The 22345-nt window shown below is 38.1% G+C and overlaps 1 protein-coding gene across 1 annotated transcript in view; it reads left to right on the top strand.

Moving 5' to 3' along the window:
* Window positions 1–2025: 2025 nt before the first annotated feature.
* Window positions 2026–22345, top strand: part of GPR149 (G protein-coupled receptor 149) — an 81211-nt gene continuing 60891 nt past the window's right edge. Inside the window, exons 1-3 of the mRNA XM_007164807.2 lie at window positions 2026–3045; window positions 4004–4196; window positions 9332–9789. Of these exons, the coding sequence (XP_007164869.1) occupies window positions 2026–3045; window positions 4004–4196; window positions 9332–9789 (1671 nt within the window). The remainder of the gene's footprint in view (window positions 3046–4003; window positions 4197–9331; window positions 9790–22345) is intronic.

The following is a 22345-nucleotide window of genomic DNA, read 5'->3' as shown; positions in this document are numbered from 1 at the left end:
CCTGTCCCTTTTCAAAAATTATATTTAATAGAAAACCCAGAGATGATGGTAATGACAGAGGGAATGTCCCCAGGCCTCAAGTGGTATTGTGACAGCCATTATTTATTTCCACTCATTCCATTTGAACAATGTGATACATATTGTCCAACCCCACTAAAACTCCAGGGTTAAATGCCATATGGAAAAGTAACCCAGAGCCTTCTTAATCACACTACGCTGCAAGGTCTATTACTATCAGTAGGAAGAGCCAGAGCACTGAGCTAGCTGTCACAGGTGGCTGAGTGAAGGGGAAATCAAATAATACGTCAAGATAAGTGAAGGGCCCACTGTTTATTGAAGGTTATGGCTGGCAATGACTAATACAATCACTTTTCCCTTGAATAGATTCAGGTTCAAAATGTAGCTTCAGTTACCTCTAAAATGAAAGGACTGTTCAGAGTTCTATCGCCACTTCCATGTACTTAGACCATTACCAAATGAATGTTCTCCTTTCCCTTTCCCTGCTTTCCTTCAGACTCCAGCACTGTGTGTGGAAAGACAGCCCTCAGGTCATGAGGCTGAGCTGAGGAGGAATACTACCCCAAAGCATCCTGGGAAATGCTGGACCAGAACTATTGCTGTCTGTTACTTCTTTGCTAAACCACTCATCTTGCAAAACCAACGAGGTGGGAGGGAGACGCAAGAGAAGGAGATATGGGGATATATGTATATGTATAGCTGATTCACTTTGTTATAAAGCAGAAACTAACACACCATTGTAAAGCAATTATACCCCAAAAAAGATGTTAATTAATTAATTAATTAATTTAAAAAATGAGTTCAGAGACTCAATTGTTGTACAGAACATCCCAGTACTCTGGTTAAAAATGTTTTTGTGAGATAACTTCCTTTTTACTCCCTATATAATGCCATCTGACTTTAACAACTAGAAATATTATTTATTCAAATGGAAGCTTGCTTACTTTATGACATTGACATAAAATAGTTACATGGCTAAAGTTAGAATGGCTCCACCCAAAGATTCTGCAAAATCTTGTTTAGTGTAGTGAGGACCATAATGACATTCTTATTAGTAAATACAATACATATTTTAAAAACAAACAAAGCTGGTACCTCCTATTTTCTTAAAAATGGCATTGATGATATTCTTCCTCCAGTGGATTATGGAACAGAGAGGTCTAGATAAGAGTAAAAGCAGCCCCTTAGTAGAGTAGCGTGGACCTCTCAAAGCGGGTATTTGTCATTCACATCAAGCCTGAGCAAGTATTTGGGTTAGTTTTATATGTCAAAACCGAAGGGGAAGGCTTAGCAAAAACATTGTCTCTTGCTCCGAATAAGGCAGGCTGAGGAGATGTACATCATTTCGCTCACACACTGAACTCCCCTCCCTTTTGTTCCTGCTTCTCCCCTGCTTGGAGCTGACTCCTCCTTCCTGCAGCTCTGAGGATCACAGGCTGATTGAAGAACACAGCGGTTCCGATGGGGAGCTGTGCTCAGTGACTCACTCTCTCTCTCATTCTCTCTGTCTCTCTGTCTCTGAACCGGCAAAGCTGAAAACTACCTGATAATCTCTCTGCCTTTGAATCCAGCTCTGGAACCAAGTGCATCATTTTACTGCTCTTAAAAACTGAATAGAGTTTGATTACCTCAAGCCAAAGCTGCTTTGCTCCATAAGAAGGACCCGAAAGGACCCACACATCATTGTTTTTCAATCTACTTGAGGAGCTTTTGCTTTCATGCCTGAAACTTGCTGGTTTCAGGAGGGAGTTTTTGGTTTGTCTGTTTTTAATTGAAATGTTGAAAAGTTTCTTATTGCTGCTTTAAGTGGAACCCAGTTTTAAAATATGGGTTGAGTCAGATCTAAAGGAGACTTGTCTGACCATCTTCTGCCGGGACTGACTGGTGAACATCTTGAGGGAAACTTGGTAGGAGATAATGAGATCTGATCTGCAACTAACCGCCATGCTCAATTTTGAGAATATTTATAGACTCACTGAAAAAGAAATTAAATATTGACCAAGGATAATGTCTGTATTTCTCAGTAACTTATCAACAAATGACTCTAGCCTGTGGAAAGAAAATCATAATTCGACAGATCTTTTAAATCCGCCAGGAACCGTGAATATCTATCTTTTTTGCCTGACATGCTTAATGACTGTCGCAGCCCTGGCAGGCAGCATTTATTCACTAGTTTCCCTCATGAAAACGCGGAACAGAACTGTTGTGTCCATGCTTGTGGCGTCCTGGTCTGGGGATGATCTCATGAGCGTCTTGTCGGTGACCATCTTCATGTTTTTGCAGTGGCCAAATGAGGTCTCTGACTACTTCCAGTCTCTGTGCACCACCTCTGCCTTACTGTATTTATGCCAGGGCCTCTCGAGCAACTTGAAGGCGACTCTCTTAGTCTCCTACAACTTTTACATGATGCGCAGGGCTGTGGGGAGGCAGGCAGCCTCCAGGAGGTCCGGCCAGGTGCTCGGCGTGGCGCTGACGGTGTGGGCAGCCAGCCTGCTGCTCTCGGCGCTTCCTCTGTGCGGCTGGGGCGCCTTTGTACGCACGCCTTGGGGCTGCCTGGCCGACTGCTCCAGCTCCTACGTGCTGCTGCTTTTCGCTGTGTACACTTCGGCCTTCGGACTCCTCGCCGGCCTCTCGGTCCCCCTCACTCACCAGCTGCTGTGTTCGGAGGAGCCGCCAAGACTCCACGCCAACTACCAGGAAATTTCCCGCGGAGCTTCCACTCCAGGGACCCCTTCAACGGGGGTTGGCAGAGTGCTTTCCCTGTCCCCAGATGATGCCCCGGGCCCGGCCCTGCGGTGCTCCGGAGGATGCTCCCCGAGCTCAGACGCCGTGATTGGCCCGGGTCTGCCCGCGAGGGCAGGGCTGGGGCAGGGGCCGGGGCGCGCTGCTGCCGCCGTGGCTGGAGCCTGCAGGCGTGAGGACCGGGGGACTCTCTACGGCACCAGGAGCTTCACCGTGAGCGTAGCGCAGAAGCGCTTTTCTTTGATCTTAGCGATGACAAAAGTCACCCTTTGGCTGCCCATGATGGTAAAAGTGCGGTTGCTCACAGAGCGCGCGGGGGGGTGTGGGTGTGCCAGGCAGTATGAGTGCGTGTTGAGACCAGCGTCCCCGGTTTGGAGGGTCACCCAGAGACGTGCATTAAGTCTGCTTACGAATGTTATCTCGCTTGGTTTTAGAGAAGCACTTGGAGGAAGGCCGTTTACGGGTAGGAGTAGCAGCCGCGAAGCCTTTGCTGCTAAGTGCTTCTCGGTTCAAAACTGGGGAGGAGGATGGGGAGCGCTTTCGGTCGCGCGAGACTTAGTTTTCCGAGATCGCTCATGGCCAAGGGTGTCCTTTTCTCTCGTAGCGATATCTGGGAGTATTCAGAAGAGAAGGGAGGTAGTAAAGAGGGTGTTTGCCCCCAGTCTTCTGTCACGCCCTTCTCTCTGCTCCATTCCTCCCTCGTAAGGACGCCGCCCATCCCCAGCAGGGAGAGAGGAGAGGCGTGATCAGAAGTAGAGACAGCAGAAAGTAGACAAAACAGGCTTTTGTTCAAGCCTTCAGGAAAGAGCCCAGCTGAGAGGTGGCGGGTGGTGCCCTAGTGTGACAAGCATAACCTGGCAGAGGTGAGGGGCCAGGGATGTGACAAAGGACATCTGGAGTACCAGGTACAGGTTTCACACACGCTTGCCTGTTTTCTGGGATAGCGTTTTCCGTATTGTGACTGTGCTTCCCTGGTGGAAACTTGAGCTGGCAGCTAGCACAGACCAGGCTCTCAAGAGTGGAAACCCTCAAAGCCTGTGCAGTCTGGAGCAGCGGGCCTCCTCCCAAGGAATCCCAGTAGTCCATCACCAAAACCGAGGATGCCAGCCCAGGAGTAGAGCTTCTGGCTCTCAGACAGGAAAGGGTCCTGGAGAAGGGAGCTGGGGCAGCATGCTTGAGGGAAAGGCTTGGCAAAATGGAAAATGTTATCCTAGGATAGGTCTGAAGCTCTCTGCTTTTGCAGATCCACATGGTGGTCCAGCACGTCGTGGGCTCTCCGAGCCTTCCCTTTGAGACGCTCAGCTTTCTGCTAACCCTCCTGGCCACCACTGTAACTCCAGTGTTTGTCTTGTCCAAACACTGGACACACTTGCCCTGTGGCTGCATCATCAACTGCAAGCAGAACACATATGCAGTGACGTCTGATGGGAAAAAACGTAAGTCCTGAACAGTGCAGAGGTTGGGAACAATATGCGTATGGTCAATACAGAAAGGTGGTCTATTGAGAGAGTTGCCTTAGTAGGGGATGAAGAGTCCAAGGACAAATGAAGTGGTAAATAAAGGGAAGAAATTATAATGTGAAACAATTATTAGCACAGTATTGGAGTAAGTTTTAAATGAGGCAAGTTTAAAACAACTCTGTGAACGGCTTGTACATTGAATAATTATTTTAGGTAAGAAAAAAAGAATTCATTCAACACAGCATGAAGTCAACAAAGGCCTTTAGGTGTTATATCTACCATAGCTCTTAGCCTAGAGTAGAAAATAACTCTCCTTCCCAAGTCTACGTATGAGAAGTCTGCATCTTTGAAAAGTTAAAAACTCATTATATTAAAGTTCATTATTGTTGAGTGGAAGAGTAAAGAAAAGCATTTTCTTTAGTTTGCTGCTTATATTCTTCCAGGGTTTTGGAAAGTTTTCAGAGTAAGCAATAGGAGTGACTAAAAACAGTTCCAAAACAAATTTTAAGTGTTTGCCTCTGCTTTTAGAAAACATACATATATACACAAAACAACCCCGCAAACACCTGTAATTTCAAAAAAGGACAAAGGTGGCAGAGTTTGTCAATGTATGTTCATGTATGAATCTAGCCATGCTAGTTATTTAAAAAAAAAAAAAAAAAAAAAAAACTATGTTCTAAAGAGTACCTCTAGACCAGGAGTGCGGTCAATTATAAAACTCACTAGAGTGTAATTGTTCCTGTTCTGAGACAGGAACAGTTGAAGAATGACCTGTATATTTTGACTCTGCCAGGAAGGAAAAGGACGTTTTTTTGTCATTCCAGACAAAAGATAGTATGTTCTACCATTTAATAAATCCAAGACTACGTTAGTGTATGCTGGATTAACTGTTCCATTAATTGTCCTTTGCTCAGAATAAGCAAGTAGATTATTCTTTAATAGAGAAGAAAGAGTAAATAAAAACAGTCCATCTTAGACTATTTAGGGCTATGAAAACTGGAGACTATTAAAGAATATTCTGCAATCAATTCTTCAACAGGTTTATTTTATAAACATTAAATAGTCATGAACTGGTCATTTTCCATGTATTCATGACATTTAATGTCTAGATAATTTTCAAATGACCAGAAGATTTTTTTTAGTGTTAAGGATGCCATGAAGTTTTATTGTTAATAGATGCCACATTCATCTATGCCCTTAAAATAAAATAACCATGGAACTTGTAATAAGTATGTGCTTTTGGATATTAATATCCAGAGCAACAATGACACAGAAAATTAATAATAAATCTTTTTGAACCACATAGAAGAACATAGAACATATAAAAATCACTTACAAGCCTGAAAGTTCTACCATTCTATCAAACATTAATATTTTGTCACTAAATTAATGAACTAACCCCATCTTATAGTATTTAAAATTGTGAGAGAGACAAGAAGAGTTTAGGGCAGTCATTTTTAAGAACTAAAGGGCACCTCTATCAGAGCTGAAAACAAAGCAATGCAACAGATCTATCACTATAAATGGTCTAGGAAGCACTCTATCTTATACTGCACAAAATAGAAGAAACTACAGCAGGCTAGCAGAATCAATAATCATGCTAATATCTCATGTTTGAAATTAGAACCATGCCTTTCAAGATCAAAATAATATTTTTCCTCTAAAATTATCGTTGCCCTTATTTGTATTTATTTTAACATTTCAGGGAAGGTGTTGAAATGTGAGCTTAGAGAGGCATGGCTTTGAAAATAAAATGTTGTGAGAAATGTTAGTTTAAAATGGCTCCATTCTCTTTTTTTTCTTTTTTCTAACATCTTTATTGGAGTATAATTGCTTTACAATGGTGTGTTAGTTTCTGCTTTATAACAAAGTGTATCAGCTATACATATACATATATCCCCATATCTCCTCCCTCTTGCGTATCCCTCCCACCCTCCCTATCCCACCCCTCTAGGTGGTCACAAAGCACCCAGCTGATCTCCCTGTGCTATGCGGCTGCTTCCCACTAGCGATCTATTTTACGTTTGGTAGTGTATATATGTCCATGGCACTCTCTCACTTGATCCTAGGCTCTGCCACAGGAAAATTATAAGAATAAGAATGATGTACTTTCCTTGTCTGAGGACGCCCCATAAATTTTCCTATTGCTAGGATGACACAAAAACAGAATTTTGAAACTCCACAGATGGCTCATCCGCAGGTGGGCAGGTGCTTGATCAGTTATAGTACTTTGATTCTATGTAGTTATAGTACTTTGATGGCTCCAGTTTCACATTTACGCTTTTTCTCCTTAACAAATTAATATCCCCCTTTTACATTCTTTTGCTGGGAACTCCAGAAGCAAGAAAAGGAAAATATTTTTTCCTAACTCATATTTACCGTAGGTTCATTTTGGTGATGTAAACATAATTCTACATCTCAGCTTCACTGTATGGATACTGAGAGACATGCAGCCAGAAAATGAATGTCAGTAATGGAAAATAATTTCCAGAAATAATAGTTCTCTCCTGTTTTCAACAATAATCTGTATTACTAGTGTCTCAAAACAAAAGTGGTTTAAAAAAAGATAGTTTTAACGCAGAGGTCTCAGGTGGTAGACATATGGATTGGATATGGCTTTCAGACCCATTTGGTTTGCATGACATGATGCGTTCTTTTTTAAATTAAATAAACAGTTAAAATAAAATATTTTCTATAAAAATCAGATTTTCAGCTTCTGTTTTGTGACGAAGTCAAAGTATCTGGTGACATGTTACTCTGAAGAATTATGTATATTTATAAGCTGATATAATTACTTATGTCTAAAATTGTCATTAGTAAGATGTGATTAAAAGCAGAAGACTAGAGCTATTTCATGCCTTATCCAGGGTTTTGCTTTTCAGAGCAAATGTAACATTATACTTATTTTTCATAAGTGTACTATAGATTTCAAAAGACCCTGACTCTATTCTGATGGTCTTTAAGTTTCTTGTAAGTTACTAGTCAAATATTGTCAACTCTGTTATGTTGTTATAACCTATTACCTTCATTGGTTAGTCAGAATTTACCTCTAGTGTTAAGGAAAAGTCAATAACAAGAAATGTTTCTATTGGTTACATTTCATAATTAATGTACTTCCCTTAACTTAAAGATAGCACATCAGGGACATTCTGCTTCCATTAACAAATTTCTGTCATGGATCTGATTAGCAGTAAAGCAATTTCACATAGAGGTTAATGACTCCAATTCTGGAGTCAGCTTTAAATTAAAATCTCTTTACCAGGTAAGTAATCTTAGGTAGGTTTCTTCTGTCAGCCTCAGTTTTCTCAAATGCAAAATAGAACCAATATGCCTTTTATTATGTAGGGTTGTTGTTTTGTTAAATGTCATGACCTATGTGCATAACTGTCCCTGGAATGCTCTAGTTCCCCACTGTATCTTTCTCAATCACACTTCCTTCTCATAGCCTACCTCAGACTGCTTCTTGCACCCAGTGATGTGGAAGTAGATTCTCCATCGACACATTCTGCACAGTTCTTTAAAAACCTTACTCACTTTTGCTTTATATATTTCATAGTTATAATACACAGCTAATAAAATATATAGCCACAGATATCCATTTATATGATAAAATTGGGATTTTATGACAGTTTTTGTTTGCTTAATATCCTTGAATTGACCACTTGTCACTTTATAACTTTTTTTAGAGAAAAAGGAAACCCAACAATAACTAAAACGTCCTTTTAGTTCCTTCAGCTTTCACACTATTAAAGTAAATTTAAAATTCTAATTTAATTTTACTGGACTATATTACTAGAAAAAGTTAAGTAGTACTATAAATGAAATAGTGTATAATGTTAACATCTGTTTCTACTTTTCCATTTTCTTTGAATAGAAATTTGTGTTTGTATCCTGGCTCAATGAATATTTTGGCTCAAATAATGAATGATACCTATTAATTCTCTTTCAGTCAGCAGAATTGGTTTGTAAATCTTCAGTTCTGAGACAGTTTCAGTAATAGAATCAGCATATGAATGACATGAGGTTGTATTGTAAAATGAATCAAATTTTACCTGTTGTTCTCATAGAAATTTTATAGTTTTTAATAAATTTTTCCACTAAGGATAGCTAAATGTATGCTATAAAACACAGAACTATCCAAGTAGAAAAAAGTTTTGAAATGAGCCATGTTTGAAAGATGAAAATCAAAACATTACATTGCATTTTGTCTACCATCTTGATATAGCTTCATTCTTAATACACAAAAAGTATCTAGTATTTAGTGACGTTCACATACAACAATTGTATCACTTCTGTCACATTCTCATGTGTTATTCTGCTAAGACTTTATACAGTATTCACCACATAGTAGTGCTATATGTAAGATACCATCATATTTCACCTGATTTAAACCATGGAAAGTTTTATGTGTTCCTGCTAAACTCATCTTGTCGTTAATCAGGTATAGACATGTTGTAAAGTGCTTCAGTTCACAGAAATATGTCTATATACTCTTCTTTACAATTCATTTCAAATTTATTCAGAAATGTACATATTATTTTTAAAAGTTTAAAAGCTGTATTGTAGCATTATCTAATTTTTACTGTATGCATTTATAAACATATAAATGTCAGAAATGATATACATCATAATATTTAAAGCAGTTATATCTGTTGTTGGTATTGCCAGCAGAATAGCTCAAGTAATATTAAGAGCTTTTTAATAATTAAGTTGTAGCAAAATAAAATTTATAAACAATGTATTTTATCCCCAAATAAAGAAATGTACAGATAATTGGTAGACTGATAGAGCTAAAACTAAAACTGAGTGGATATGAGACTATTCTAAATTATGGATAAATTTTTTACATAAAATTTCTTTAAAGACTTCAGTGTTCTGGGGTTGTATGTATTTCAAGCCTTCCATTGTGTAAGTCAGAACAGTTAGGCCCAGAGTGATAAGATGGTTGAATTTGTGAGGCACAGTTGCTTTGCATAATTGACAAGAAGTAAACGAAGATAATTCAACTAATCAGGTTGAATTCACTTTCCTATTTTTATTCATTTTGTATATCCAAGCACTGTTTATATCTGTCTTCCTAATCATGTAATTTTGTTTTTGTTTTTACATAGCCAAGAGGAGATGCTTTGAATTCAATCTATCATTTCAACGAAGTTATGGAATTTATAAAATAGCACATGAAGATTACTATGATGATGATGAAAATTCAATATCCTATCACAATCTCATGAACTATGAGTGCAAAACTACAAAAAACTCTCAGAGAGACTCTCATAATATATTCAATGCCATAAAGGTGGAAATCAGCACCACACCCTCTCTGGACAGCTCCACACTAAAAGGCATCAACAAATGCACAAACACTGATATTATAGATGCTAAACAGGATTCCCACAATGAAAAAGGTGTTGATCCACTGCTGTCTGAAAAAACAGAAGGTGATATTAAATATGACGAAAGCATCCTTTTGGAAGGGCCAGAAAGAAGACTTTCTCATGAGGAGAGTCAGAAACCAGACCTTTCAGACTGGGAATGGTGTAGGAGTAAATCAGAAAGAACCCCTCGTCAGGTACAGTAAAGGTTGTTATTCCTCTTAAATTAAAAGTGAGACCAAATATGACAGCATGCAAAAAAATTATCCATTGCTTATTTCATTCATCCAACTCCAAGGTTATTGTCACTTAACTCAATTAATTTCCATAATACTAAATTTTATTTCAAAGTGTCTTTTTAAATTTTTTTAATTAGTTCTGCACTTTCAGTCAAATTCTATGTATTTTGGAATTGGCAGAGCTAAACAGGATCTTTGAGACGAACCTCTATTTTAACCTCAAGTAATCTGTGTAAATTCAGACTAGACTCTCAAAACTTATTTCAAATTAGTAAACTTGTAGGTTTTATTTTTTTTCTTCACCTAAAAAGTTTACACAAGTGTCCAAAAGAGGTTTTGGGGCATATGTTTATACAGCTACCGGTAAACAGGTAGTCCTTTTGCAACTCTACTATTCACATAGCTTGCCTATTAGTCTTTTTTTTCTTTTGAATTTTATTTCTTTATTTTTTTATACAGCAGGTTCTTTTTTTTAAACATCTTTATTAGAATATAATTGCTTTACAATGGAGTCTTAGTTTGTGCTGTATAACAAAGTGAATTAGCTATACATATACATACATCTCCATATCACCTCCCTCTTGCATCTCCCTCCCATCCTCCCAATCCCACCCTGCTAGGTGGACACAAAGCACCGAGCTGATCTCCCTGTGCTATGCAGCTGCTTCCCACTAGCTAGCTATTTTACATTTGTTAGTGAATATATGTCCATGCCACTCTCTCACTTCATCCCAGCTTACCCTTCCCCCTCCCCATGTCCTGCAGTCCATTCTCTATGTCTGCATCTTGATTCCTGTCCTGCCCCTAGGTTCTTCAGAATCTTTTTTTTTTTTTAGATTCCATATAGATGTGTTAGCATACAGAATTTGTTTTTCTCTATCTGACTTACTTTACTCTGTATGACAGTCTCTAGATCCATCCACCTCACTACAAATAACTCAATTTCATTTCTTTTTATGGCTGAGTAATATTCCATTATATATATGTGCCACAACTTCTTTATCCATTCATCTGTCAGTGGACACTTACGTTGCTTCCATGTCCTGGCTATTGTAAATAGAGCTGCAATGAACATTGTGGTACATGACCCTTTTGAATTATGGTTTTCTCAGGGTATATGCCAGGAGTGGGATTGCTGGGTGGTATGATAGTTCTATTTTTAGATTTTAAGGAATCTCCATACTGGCTGAATCAATTTGCATTCGCACCAACACTGCAAGAGGGCTCCCTTTTCTCCACACCCTCTCCAGCATTTACTATTTGTAGATTTTTTGATGATGGCCATTCTGACTGGTGTGAGGTGATACCTCATTGTAGTTTTGATTTGCATTTCTCTAATGATTAGTGATGTTGAGCATTCTTTCATGTGTCTGTTGGTGATCTGTATATATTCTTTGGAGAAATGTCTATTTAGGTCTTCTGCCTATTTTTGGATTGGGTCCTTTGTTTTTTTGATATTGAGCTGCATGAGCTGCTTGTATATTTTGGAGACTAATCCTTTGTCAGTTGCTTCATTTCCAAATATTACTCCCATTCTGAGGGTAGTCTTTTCACCTTGTTTAAGGTTTCCTTAGCTGTGCAAAAGCTTTTAAGTTTCATTAGGTCCCATTTGTTTATTTTTGTTTTTATTTGCATTCCTCTAGGAGGTGGGTCAAAAAGGATCTTTCTGAGATTGATCTCATGGAGTGTTCTGCCTATATCTTCCTATAAGAGTTTTATAGTGTCTGGCCTTCCATTTAGTCTTCAATCCATTTTGAGTTTATTTTTATGTGTGGTGTTAAGGAGTGTTCTAATTTCATTCTTTTACATGTAGCTGTCCAGTTTTCCCAGCTCCACTTATTGAAGAGACTGTCCATTCTCCATTGTATATTCTTGCCTCCTTTATCAAAGATAAGGTGACCATATGTGCATGGGTTTATCTCTGGGCTTTCTGTCCTGTTCCATTGATCTATATTTCTGGTTTTGTGCCAGTACCACACTGTCTTGATTACTGTAGCTTTGTAGTATAGTCTGAAGTCAGGGAGCCTGATTCCTCCAGCTCCGTTTTTCTTTCTCAAGATTGCTTTGGCTATTTGGGGTCTTTTGTGTTTCTATACAAATTGTGAAATTTTTTGTTCTAGTCCTGTGAAAAATGCCATTGGTAGTTTGATAGGGATTGCATTGAATCTGTAGATTGCTTTGGGTAGTAGAGTCATTTTCACAATGTTGACTCTTCCAATCCAAGAACATGGTATATCTCTCCATCTATTTGTATCATCTTTAATTTCTTTCACCAGTGTCTTATAGTTTTCTGCATACAGGTCTTTTGTCTCCTTAGGTAGGTTTATTACTAGGTATTTTATTCTTTTTGTTGCAGTGGTAAATGGGAGTGTTTCCTTAATTTCTCTTTCAGATTTTTCATCATTAGTGTATAGGGATGCAAGAGATTTCTGTGCATTAATTTTGTATCCTGCTACTTTACCAAATTCATTGATTAGCGCTAGTAGTTTTCTGGTGGCATCTTTAGGGTTCTCTATGTATAGTATCATGTCATCTGCAAACAGTGACAATTTACGTCTTCTTTTTTGATTTGGAACCCTTTTATTTCTTTTTCTTCTATTATTGCTGTGGCTAAAACTTCCAAAGCTATGTTGAATAATAGTGGTGAGAGTGGGCAACCTTGTCTTGTTCCTGATCTTAGTGGAAATGGTTTCAGTTTTTCACCACTGAGAATGATGTTGGCTGTGGGTTTGTCATTTATGGCCTTTATTATATTGTGGTAAGTTCACTCTATGCCTACTTTCTGGAGAGTTTTTATCATAAATTGGTGTTGAATTTTCTCAAAAGCTTTTTCTACATCTTCTGAGATGATCATATGGATTTTCTCCTTCAATTTGTTAATATGGTTTATCATATTGATTGATTTGCATATATTGAAGAATCCTTGCACTCCTGGGATAAACCCCACTTGCTCATGGTGTATGATCCTTTTAATGTGCTGTTTGATTCTGTTTGCTAGTATTTTATTGAGGATTTTTGCATGTTCATCAGTGATACTGGCCTGTAGTTTTCTTTTTTTGTGGCATCTTTGTCTGGTTTTGGTATCAGGGTGATGGTGGCCTTGTAGAATGAGTTTGGGAGTGTTCCTCCCTCTGCTGTAGTTTGGAAGAGTTTTAGAAGGATAGGTGTTAGCTCTTGTCTAAATGTTTGATAGAATTCGCTTGTGAAGCCATTGGGTCCTGGGCTTTTGTTTGTTGGAAGATTTTTAATCACAGTTTCAATTTCAGTGCTTGTGATTGGTCTGTTTTTATTTTCTATTTCTTCCTGGTTCAGTCTCGGATGGCTGTGCTTTTCTAAGAATTTGTCCATTTCTTCCAGGTTGTCCATTTTATTGGCATATAGTTGCTTGTAGTAATCACTCATGATCCTTTGTATTTCTGCAGTGTCAGTTGTTACTTCTCCTTTTTCATTTCTAATTCTATTTATTTGGGTCTTCTCCCTTTTTTTTCTTGATGAGTCTGGCTAATGGTTTATCAATTTTGTTTATCTTCTCAAAGAAACAGCTTTTAGTTTTATTGATCTTTGCTCTTGTTTCCTTCATTCTTTTTCATTTATTTCTGATCTGATCTTTATGATTTCTTTCCTTCAGCTAACTTTGGGGGTTTTTTGTCCTTCTTTCTCTAATTGCTTTAGGTATAACGTTAGGTTGTTTATTTGAGATATTTCTTGTTTCTTGAGGTAGGATTGTATTGCTATAAACTTCCCTCTTAGAACTGCTTTTGCTGCATCCCATAGGTTTTGGGTTGTTGTGATTTCATTGGCATTTGTTTCTAGGTATTTTTTGATTTCTTCTTTGATTTCTTCAGTGATCTCTTGGTTATTTAGTAGTGTATTGTTAAGCCTCCATGTGTTTGTATTTTTTACAGATTTTTTCCTGTAATTGATATCTAGTCTCATAGCGTTGTGGTCGGAAAAGCTATTTGATACAAATTCAATTTTCTTAAATTTACCAAGGCTTGATTTGTGACCCAAGATATGATCTTTTCTGGAGAATGTTCCATGAGCACTTGAGAAGAAAGTGTAATCTGCTGTTTTTGGATGCAATGTCCTATAAATATCAATTAAGTCCATCTTGTTTAATGTGTCATTTAAAGCTTGTGTTTCTTTTTTTATTTTCATTTTAGATGATCTATCCATTGGTGAAAATGGGGTGTTAAAGTCCACTACTATGATTGTGTTACTGTCGATTTCCCTTTTATGGCTGTTAGCATTTGCCTTATGTATTGAGGTGCTCCTATGTTGGGTGCATAAATATTTACAATTGTTATATCTTCTTCTTGGATTGATCCCTTGATCATTATGTAGTTTCCTTCTTGGTCTCTTGTAATAGTCTTTATTTTAAAGTCTATTTTGTCTGATATGAGAATTGCTACTCCAGCTTTCTTTTGATTTCCATTTGCATGGAATATCTTTTTCCATCCCCTCCCTTTCAGTCTGTATGTGTTCCTAGGTCTGAGGTGGATCTCTTGTAGACAGCATATGTACGGGTCTTGTTTTTATATCCATTCAGCCAGTCTGTGTCTTTGGGTTGGAGCGTTTAATCCATTTACATTCAAGATAATTATCAATATGTATGTTCCTATTACCATTTTCTTAATTGTTTTGGGTTTGTTATTGTAAGTCTTTTCCTTCTCTTGTGTTTCCTGCCTAGAGAAGTTCCTTTAGCATTTGTTGTAGAGCTGGTTTTGTGGTGCTGAATTCTCTCAGCTTTTTCTTATCTGTAAAGGTTTTAATTTCTCCATCAAATCTGAATGAGATCCTTGTTGGGTAGAGTCATCTTGGTTGTAGGCTTTTCCCTTTCATCACTTTAAATATGTCCTGCCACTCCCTTCTGGCTTGCAGAGTTTCTGCTGAAAGATCAGCTGTTAACCTTATGGGGATGCCCTTGTTTGTTATTTGTTGCTTTTCCCTTGTTGTTTTTACTATTTTTTCTTTGTATTTAATTTCTGATAGTTTGATTAATATGTGTCTTGGAGTGTTTCTCCTTGGATTTATTCTGTATGGGACTCTCTGCGCTTTCTGGACCTGATTGACTATTTCCTTACCCATATTTGGGAAGTTTTCAACTGTAATCTCTTCAAATATTTTCTCAGTCCCTTTTTTTTCTCTTCATCCTTTGGGACCCCTATAATTCGAATGTTGGTGCATTTAATGTTGCCCAGAGACCTCTGAGATTGTCCTCAATTCTTTTCATTCTTTTTTCTTTATTCTTCTCTGTGGTAGTTATTTCCACTATTTTATCTTCCAGGTCACTTATCCATTCTTCTGCCTCAGTTATTCTGCTATTGATTCCTTCTAGAGAATGTTTAATTTCATTTATTGTATTGTTCATCATTGTTTGTTTGCTCTTTAGTTCTTCTAGATCCTTGTTAAACATTTCTTGTATTTTCTCCATTCTATTTCCAAGATTTTCAATCATCTTTTCTATCATTACTCTGAATTCTTTTTTAGGTAGCCTGCCTATTTCCTCTTTTTTTTTTTTTTGATCTGGCAGGTTTTTACCTTGCTCCTTCCTCTGCTGTGTATTTCTCTGTCTTCTCATATTGCTTAACTTACTGTGTTTGGGTTCTCCTTTTTGCAGGCTGCAGGTTTGTAGTTCCCGTTGTTTTTGGTGTCTGCTCCCAGTGGGTAAGGTTGGTTCAGTGGGTTGTCTAGGCTTCCTGGTGGAGGGGACTGGTGCCTGTGGTCTGGTGTATGAGGCTAGATCTTGTCTTTTTGGTGGGCAGGACCACATTCGGTGGTGTGTTTTGGGGTGTCTGTGGCCTTATTATGATTTTAGTCAGCCTCTCTGCTAATGGATGGGTTTGTGTTCCTGTCTTACTAGTTGTTTGGCATAGGGTATCCATCAGTGTAGCTTGCTGGTCGTTGAGCAGAGCTGGGTCTTAGCGTTGAGATGGAGATCTCTGGGAGAGCTTTCGCCATTTGATATTACATGGGGCCAGGAGGTCTCTGGTGGGCCAATGTCCTGAACTCGGCTCTCCCACCTCAGCGGCTCAGACCCCCAGCCAGAGCACCAAGACCCTGTCAGCCACACAGCTCAGAAGAAAAGGGAGAAAAACAGAGAAAGAAAAAAGAAAGAAAGAAAATAAAGTTATTAAAATAGAAAAAAATATTAAAAATAAAAAAGTAATAAAAAAAAAAGAAAGAGAGAAAGGAAGAGGAGAGCAACCAAACCAAAAATCAAATCCACCAATGATAACAAGCGCTAAAAAACTATACTAAAAAAAAACGGACAGTCAGAACCCTAGGACAAATGGCAAAAGCAAGGCTATACAGACAAAATCACACAAAGAAGCATACACATGCACACTCACAAAAAGAGAAAAAGGAAAAAAAAAAAAATATATATATATATAAAATGTAAAAAGGAAGAGAGCAACCAAATCAATAAACAAATCTACCAATGATAATAAGCTCTAAATACTAAACTAAGATAAACATAAAATCAGAAACAAATTAGATGCAGAAAGCAAACCCCAAGTCTACAGTTGCTCCCAAAGTCCACCGCCTCAATTTTGGGGTGATTTGTTGTCTATTCAGGTATTCCACAGATGCAGGTACATCAAGTTGATTGTGGAGATTTAATCCGCTGCTCCTGAGGCTGCTGGGAGAGATTTCCCTTTCTCTTCTTTGTCCGCACAGCTCCTGGGGTTCAGCTTTGGATTTGGCCCCGCCTCTGCGTGTAGGTCTCCTGAGGGTGTCTGTTCCCCACCCAGATAGGACAGTGTTAAAGGAGCGGCTGATAAGGGGGCTCTGGCTCACTCAGTCCAGGGGGAGGGAGGGGTACGGAATGGGGGGTGAGCTTGCGGCGGCAGAGGCCAGCATGACGTTGCAACAGGCTGAGGCACACCATGTGTTCTCCCGGGGAAGTTGTCCCTGGATCCCGGGACCCTGGCAGTGGCGGGCTGCACAGGCTCCCAGGAGGGGAAGTGTGGATAGTGACCTGTGCTTGCACACAGGCTTCTTGTTGGCTGCAGTAGCAGCCTTAGCGTTTCATGCCCATCTCTGCGATCCGCGCCAATAGCCTTGGCTCACCCCCATCTCTGGAGCTCGTTTAGGCAGGGCTCTGAATCCCCTCTCCTCGCACACCCTGAAACAATGGTCTCTTGCCTCTTAGGCAGGTCCAGACTTTCTCCCAGACTCCCTCCTGGCTAGCTGTGGTGCACTAGCCCCCTTCAGGCTGTGGTCACGCAGCCAGCTGCATTCCTCTCCCTGGGATCTGAACTCCGAAGCCCGAGCCTCAGCTCCCAGCCCCCACCTGCCCCGGCGGGTGAGCAGACAAGCCTCTCAGGCTGCTGAGTGCTGGTCAGCACTGATCCTCTGTGTGGGAATCTCTCCGCTTTGCCCTCTGAACCCCTGTTGCTGCGCTCTCCTCCGTGACTCCGAAGCCTCCCCCACTGACCACCCCCCGTCCCTGCCAGTGAATGAGCTTCCTAGTGTGTGGAAACTTTTCCTCCTTCACAGCTCCCTCCCAGAAGTGCAGGTCTCATCCCTATTCTTTTGTCCCTGTTTTTCCTTTTTTCTTTTGCCCTACCCAGGTACGTGGGGAGTTTCTTGCCTTTTGGGAAGTCTGAAGTCTTCTGCCAGCATTCAGCAGGTGTTCTGTAGGAGTTGTTCCACTTGTAGATGTAGTTTTGATGTATTTGTGGGGAGGAAGGTGATCACCACGTCTTACTCCTCTGCCATCTTGAAGGCGCCCCCCTACAGCAGGTTCTTATTAGTTACCTATTTTTTACACATTAGTGTATGTATGTCAATCCCAATCTCCCAATTCATCACACCACCACAGCCACCCCCCGTTTCCCCTCTTGGTGTCTATACGTTTGTTCTCTGCATCTGTGTTTCTATTTCTGCCCTGCAAACCAGTTCATCTGTATCATTTTTCTAGGTTCCACATATATGCGTTAATATACGATATTTGTTTCTCTCTTTCTGACTTACTTCACTCTGTATGACAGTATCTAGGTCCATCCACGTCTCTACAAATGACCCAATTTCGTTCCTTTTTATGGCTGAGTAATATTACATTGTATATATGTACCACATCGTCTTTATCCATTTTGCCTATTAGTCTTGCTGGAATTAGTCCCTCTAATACTCAGCAAGGAAAAAAAGATCTATTCCAGAATAGACCCAAGTCAGTCTTTACAAAAACCCTGCTAAATGTTCCATCCTTTTAAAGATTGAAGAATAGTTATATAATTTTTTAAAATTTTTATTTATTTATTTGTTTATTTATTTTGGCTGCATTGGTTCTTCATTGTTGTGTACAGGCTTCTGATTGCTGTAGCTTCTCTTGTTGCAGAGCATGGGCTCTAGGCACATGGGCTTCAGTAGTTGCAGCATGTGGGCTCCATAGTTGTAGCTCACGGGCTCTAGAGCACAGGCTCAGTAATTGTGGCGCACGGGCTTAGTTGCTCTGTGGCATGTGGGAATCTTCCTGGACCAGGTATCAAATCCGTGTCCCCTGCATTGGCAGGTGGATTCTTAACCACTGCGCCACCAGGGAAGTCCCTATATGATGTTTTATAATGAAAGAATTTGTACCTTAGCTCATCCCATTCTTTCCTAGATTTAAGCCTGCCTAGAATGATGAGGGGTACTTCTTATTTTATTGAAATTGTAGTGTGATATTGATATAAGATTGTTCTTTCCTCCAAATGCTCATACCTGATAATTAAAGTTGCCCTTGCATTCCACACAATTGATTTACTAGGAAAAGATATCTTTTTCTACATGACTTAATGTAAATCAAAGTCCACTTGCCCCTAATCTCTGGAATCAAAACTATAGTTTTTCAAATATCTGCTAGTAATAGTGCAGTCATTGTTCACAAGTATGACCATCTAACACCAACTATGAATATGAACAGAATAATCTGAGATTTCCTTTATTCTCCTTGATTAATTAAAACTACTAGTTTTTCTTTGATATCACCAGTTTTAAAAGTTGGATAATAAAACAAAATGTACAAAATATATGATTAAAAATAATTATTCATAGTGTTTAGTGATTAGGTATAGCAAAAAAATCTAAATATTTGCTGTAAATTGCAAAATACAGTGAAAATTGTATTACTGACAGGATACACTGCTCAGTATCTTTAGAACAATATGATACCCCAGCTAAGAGGGGAATCCCTAGAATATCATCATCAATTTGTTCCTAAATAATCTAAACCTCCTGGTTTTCTTGCACTTAAAAATTAAGTAATATTATGAAGCATGTGTGTGTGTGTATATCTCAGTAACTTGCACCTACAGTACCCTGTGTGCCACTCCCCTATTCCACCCTCATGCTCACCCCTTAGGGGTTTCAGCTGTCTTGAATCTTGCTCATGCTTTTTTGTTTTACCGTTTTAAGACAAATGAATGTATTTCTAACACAATATATTCCTTAGTTTGCTTATTTTGAGCTTTCTAAAGATGGTATCATTTCTGGGAATTCCTTTTTTTCCACTCAACATTGCTTTAAATGACTTCATTTTCTAATGTATTTTGTCAAAGCAGTGAGAAATGCCATCTGAGCTATCACAACGTACAGCCCTCATTTAAAAGTCTGAGTTATATTTTGGAGAATATAATCAATTAAACACATCTAGAAATATGTGAAAAGATCAGATACTGTTTACACATAAGCATATTGTCTTATGAGAATGGTGAAGCACAACTTACACACCTCTGTAAAACAAACAAACAAAAATGCTACATGGAAAGCACAAAATGTTTATCAACCCAGGTATCTTTCAACTACAAAGATTTGCTTATTAAGTATTAATATTTTAACATTTATGAAGGGCAAGTAGTTCAGGCAACTGATTTAAAATGATACTTGTAAAAAATGTTTAGTGGTTAAATAGATAATACAATATTCAGGAAAGGTAAAATTTATATTTTAAGAAACTAATTAAAATTAAATGAAATACTATCATAAATTTAAAACAACAGTAAGAAGTCCTTATGCCACAGGCTGATGTTATTGGTATGACTTTCCCTTAGCAAAATCACCTATGGACCTAAAGATTAACATTATAACAAAAATACATTTAGAGTTGAAAAGCTTATGACAACTTTTCTTCTGACCAAAGACTGGTTTTAACTCTTACCCTATTCTTCACCAGCAGATATTTCATGGGAGTAGGTGGTGACTTAGAAAGCACTTTCTTTTCATCCTTTTCTTCCAAGTTCCTTCTTTGTTCTGAAAGCAAAGTTAGCTTATGTATCTTACAGTGATACAGTAAACTGATAGATACTGTAGTAACTCTCTGAAAACACTCTCTTTTTATTTTCTATGGTTGTACTTTCAAATATTTAGGCTCAGTTTATCAGTTCATATCTAATGGTACTACATTGAATTGCGTATGTTTTTTGTTTTTAGGCTATAAAAAAAAGCAGGTTTGATTTAAAATGTATTTAATGAGCCTTACTATATTTTTACAATACACATTGCTTAATTTTTTTTTGAGTTTATGTGAGTAAACAAATTCTGAGTATATATTGTTGGAAATCCTGGTAGAAGTGAGAGTGTCAGATCAAGGTTAAGATATAAAGGAAATGGGAGTAGAATGGCTTCAGTAGGTTTAAATGTGATCCAATAAAATGTATCACAGGTGAGAGTGTTTGTAAGACTAAAATTGTGTTACACTTAGCCACACAATCACTTCTTTTTGGACCCCTAGTAGGTAGAGTCCTAAGCAGTTTACTGTTTAAAAATTCAGAAAAAATAATCAGAAATGCCAGAGTTCTTCAGTTACAAAGTTTTAATGTGGTCGCCATGGTATGACTGTTCCTCAAGTGAAATAATGATTTTCCACAACCCCAAAGTTTTGTCATCTATGAATAAATAAAATTGTACTTATAAAATAATTTAGTAACTTATGGGAGATCACTCTAATTTTCTCTTTTAATACTAAGCTCATCAAGTTCTCCATGGATCCCATTTTCTTTTGTTTTAATGTGTTGTCTTAGAGCTCTAGAAACTCATTTATTTCTGTAAATCAGAAGCAAAGATATGCTGTCACTATGTCACTTAGTCCCACTAATAATTCTGTATCATCATAGTATTTGAAAGATGAAAGGTCCTTCACTATGCCAGTAGAATATAGACAACCAGATTCTGAAAAAATCCTTCTCAAATGAGAGTCAAATGGGGGAAGTGATTGCTTTTGAATTAGCTACACACAAACCATTTAGTATAAGGATGAATAAACCAACAGAACTAACTTTACAGTCACTGGGGAATCAAAGAAATTTAATTTTTCTTTTAAGAAAAATGTTTTAACTATCTAAAATTAACTATCTAAAAATAGTTTTACAAATTGAAGTTTTGTTTGCTCACAGAGTTCAGGGGCAATATTGGTTTCTGTAATCTGTTTTTAATATTATTATTTCTTTAAATCCTTTTCGTAGAAAACTATAGAAAGCAAATGCCTATCTAGATGATTTTGGGTTCTTTAGATCAGAGCTTCTCAAACTTTAATGTGCAAATAAGTCAAATGGGGATCTTGTTAAAATGTAGATTATGATTGAGTAGATCTGAGGTGTAGGGTCTGAGATTCTGCATTTCTGACAGACCCCCAGGTGACTGGTGCAAAATCCAAGTCCCATCCCAGACCTACAGAATCAGTGATGTGCATCTGAACCAACCCCAGTTTAAGTACTTAATTTAAGTACTTCTTTCTAAAATTTAAGAAGTACAGTTCTAACATCTAATCACTAGGAGATGGATACTAGTTTAAAGAGTGGGGCAAAAATCAATCCTCTTCATTTAACATATGCCCCATAAAGTGAAATAAGACTTGAAGAAAATACCCCAGTACACATATCTCTTTCCTCTCCCTAAAAAAAGTGCATCTTCTCTTTTCATTTTAAAAAATAAATTGTTTTCCTGTGACACTGTCAGCATGATAATTGCAAATGCTGAAACTTGTTCTCTGAGTAATTTTTGACATTTTTAACTGAAGTGACAGTAGGAGAAAAACTTACTTATCACCTCCTATTTGTAGCCTCAAGGCAAAGATGTAGCTTCACCTAACCCAAAATGAGTGTTTGGAATATAGATATTTTATATTTAGCTACATCCGTTTGTTTGGAGGGGTTAGTTCCACTCACTGTTCAGAGACCTGAAAAATTGTTATACTGCTTTCTTTTTTCAAAACATTTATCATCTTTATTTTTTATGGTTATAAGGTAATATAATTATTGTAGAAAATTTAGAAATTGCTGATAAGCAAAGAAAAACACCCACTTCTAACCACCCAGAGTTAATCACTGTTTACATTTTATCATATAAAACTTTAGGCTCTTTCCTAAGCATGTATTTTCACTTTTGACAAAAATGGGATGATATTGCATGTACTGTTTTGGAATCTGCTTTGTCCACTTAAGAGTATAATTTTCACCTGATTTAAATTGTTTGAGTCATTTGTGTGATTATCTGGTATAGTTTAGAATGGCTATTTAGAGTGTGGTTTAAA

Source organism: Balaenoptera acutorostrata, chromosome 4 (assembly GCF_949987535.1).
Source record: "Balaenoptera acutorostrata chromosome 4, mBalAcu1.1, whole genome shotgun sequence".
NCBI classification, from domain to species: Eukaryota; Metazoa; Chordata; class Mammalia; order Artiodactyla; family Balaenopteridae; genus Balaenoptera; species Balaenoptera acutorostrata.
This window is presented reverse-complemented; position numbering and strand designations above follow the sequence as displayed.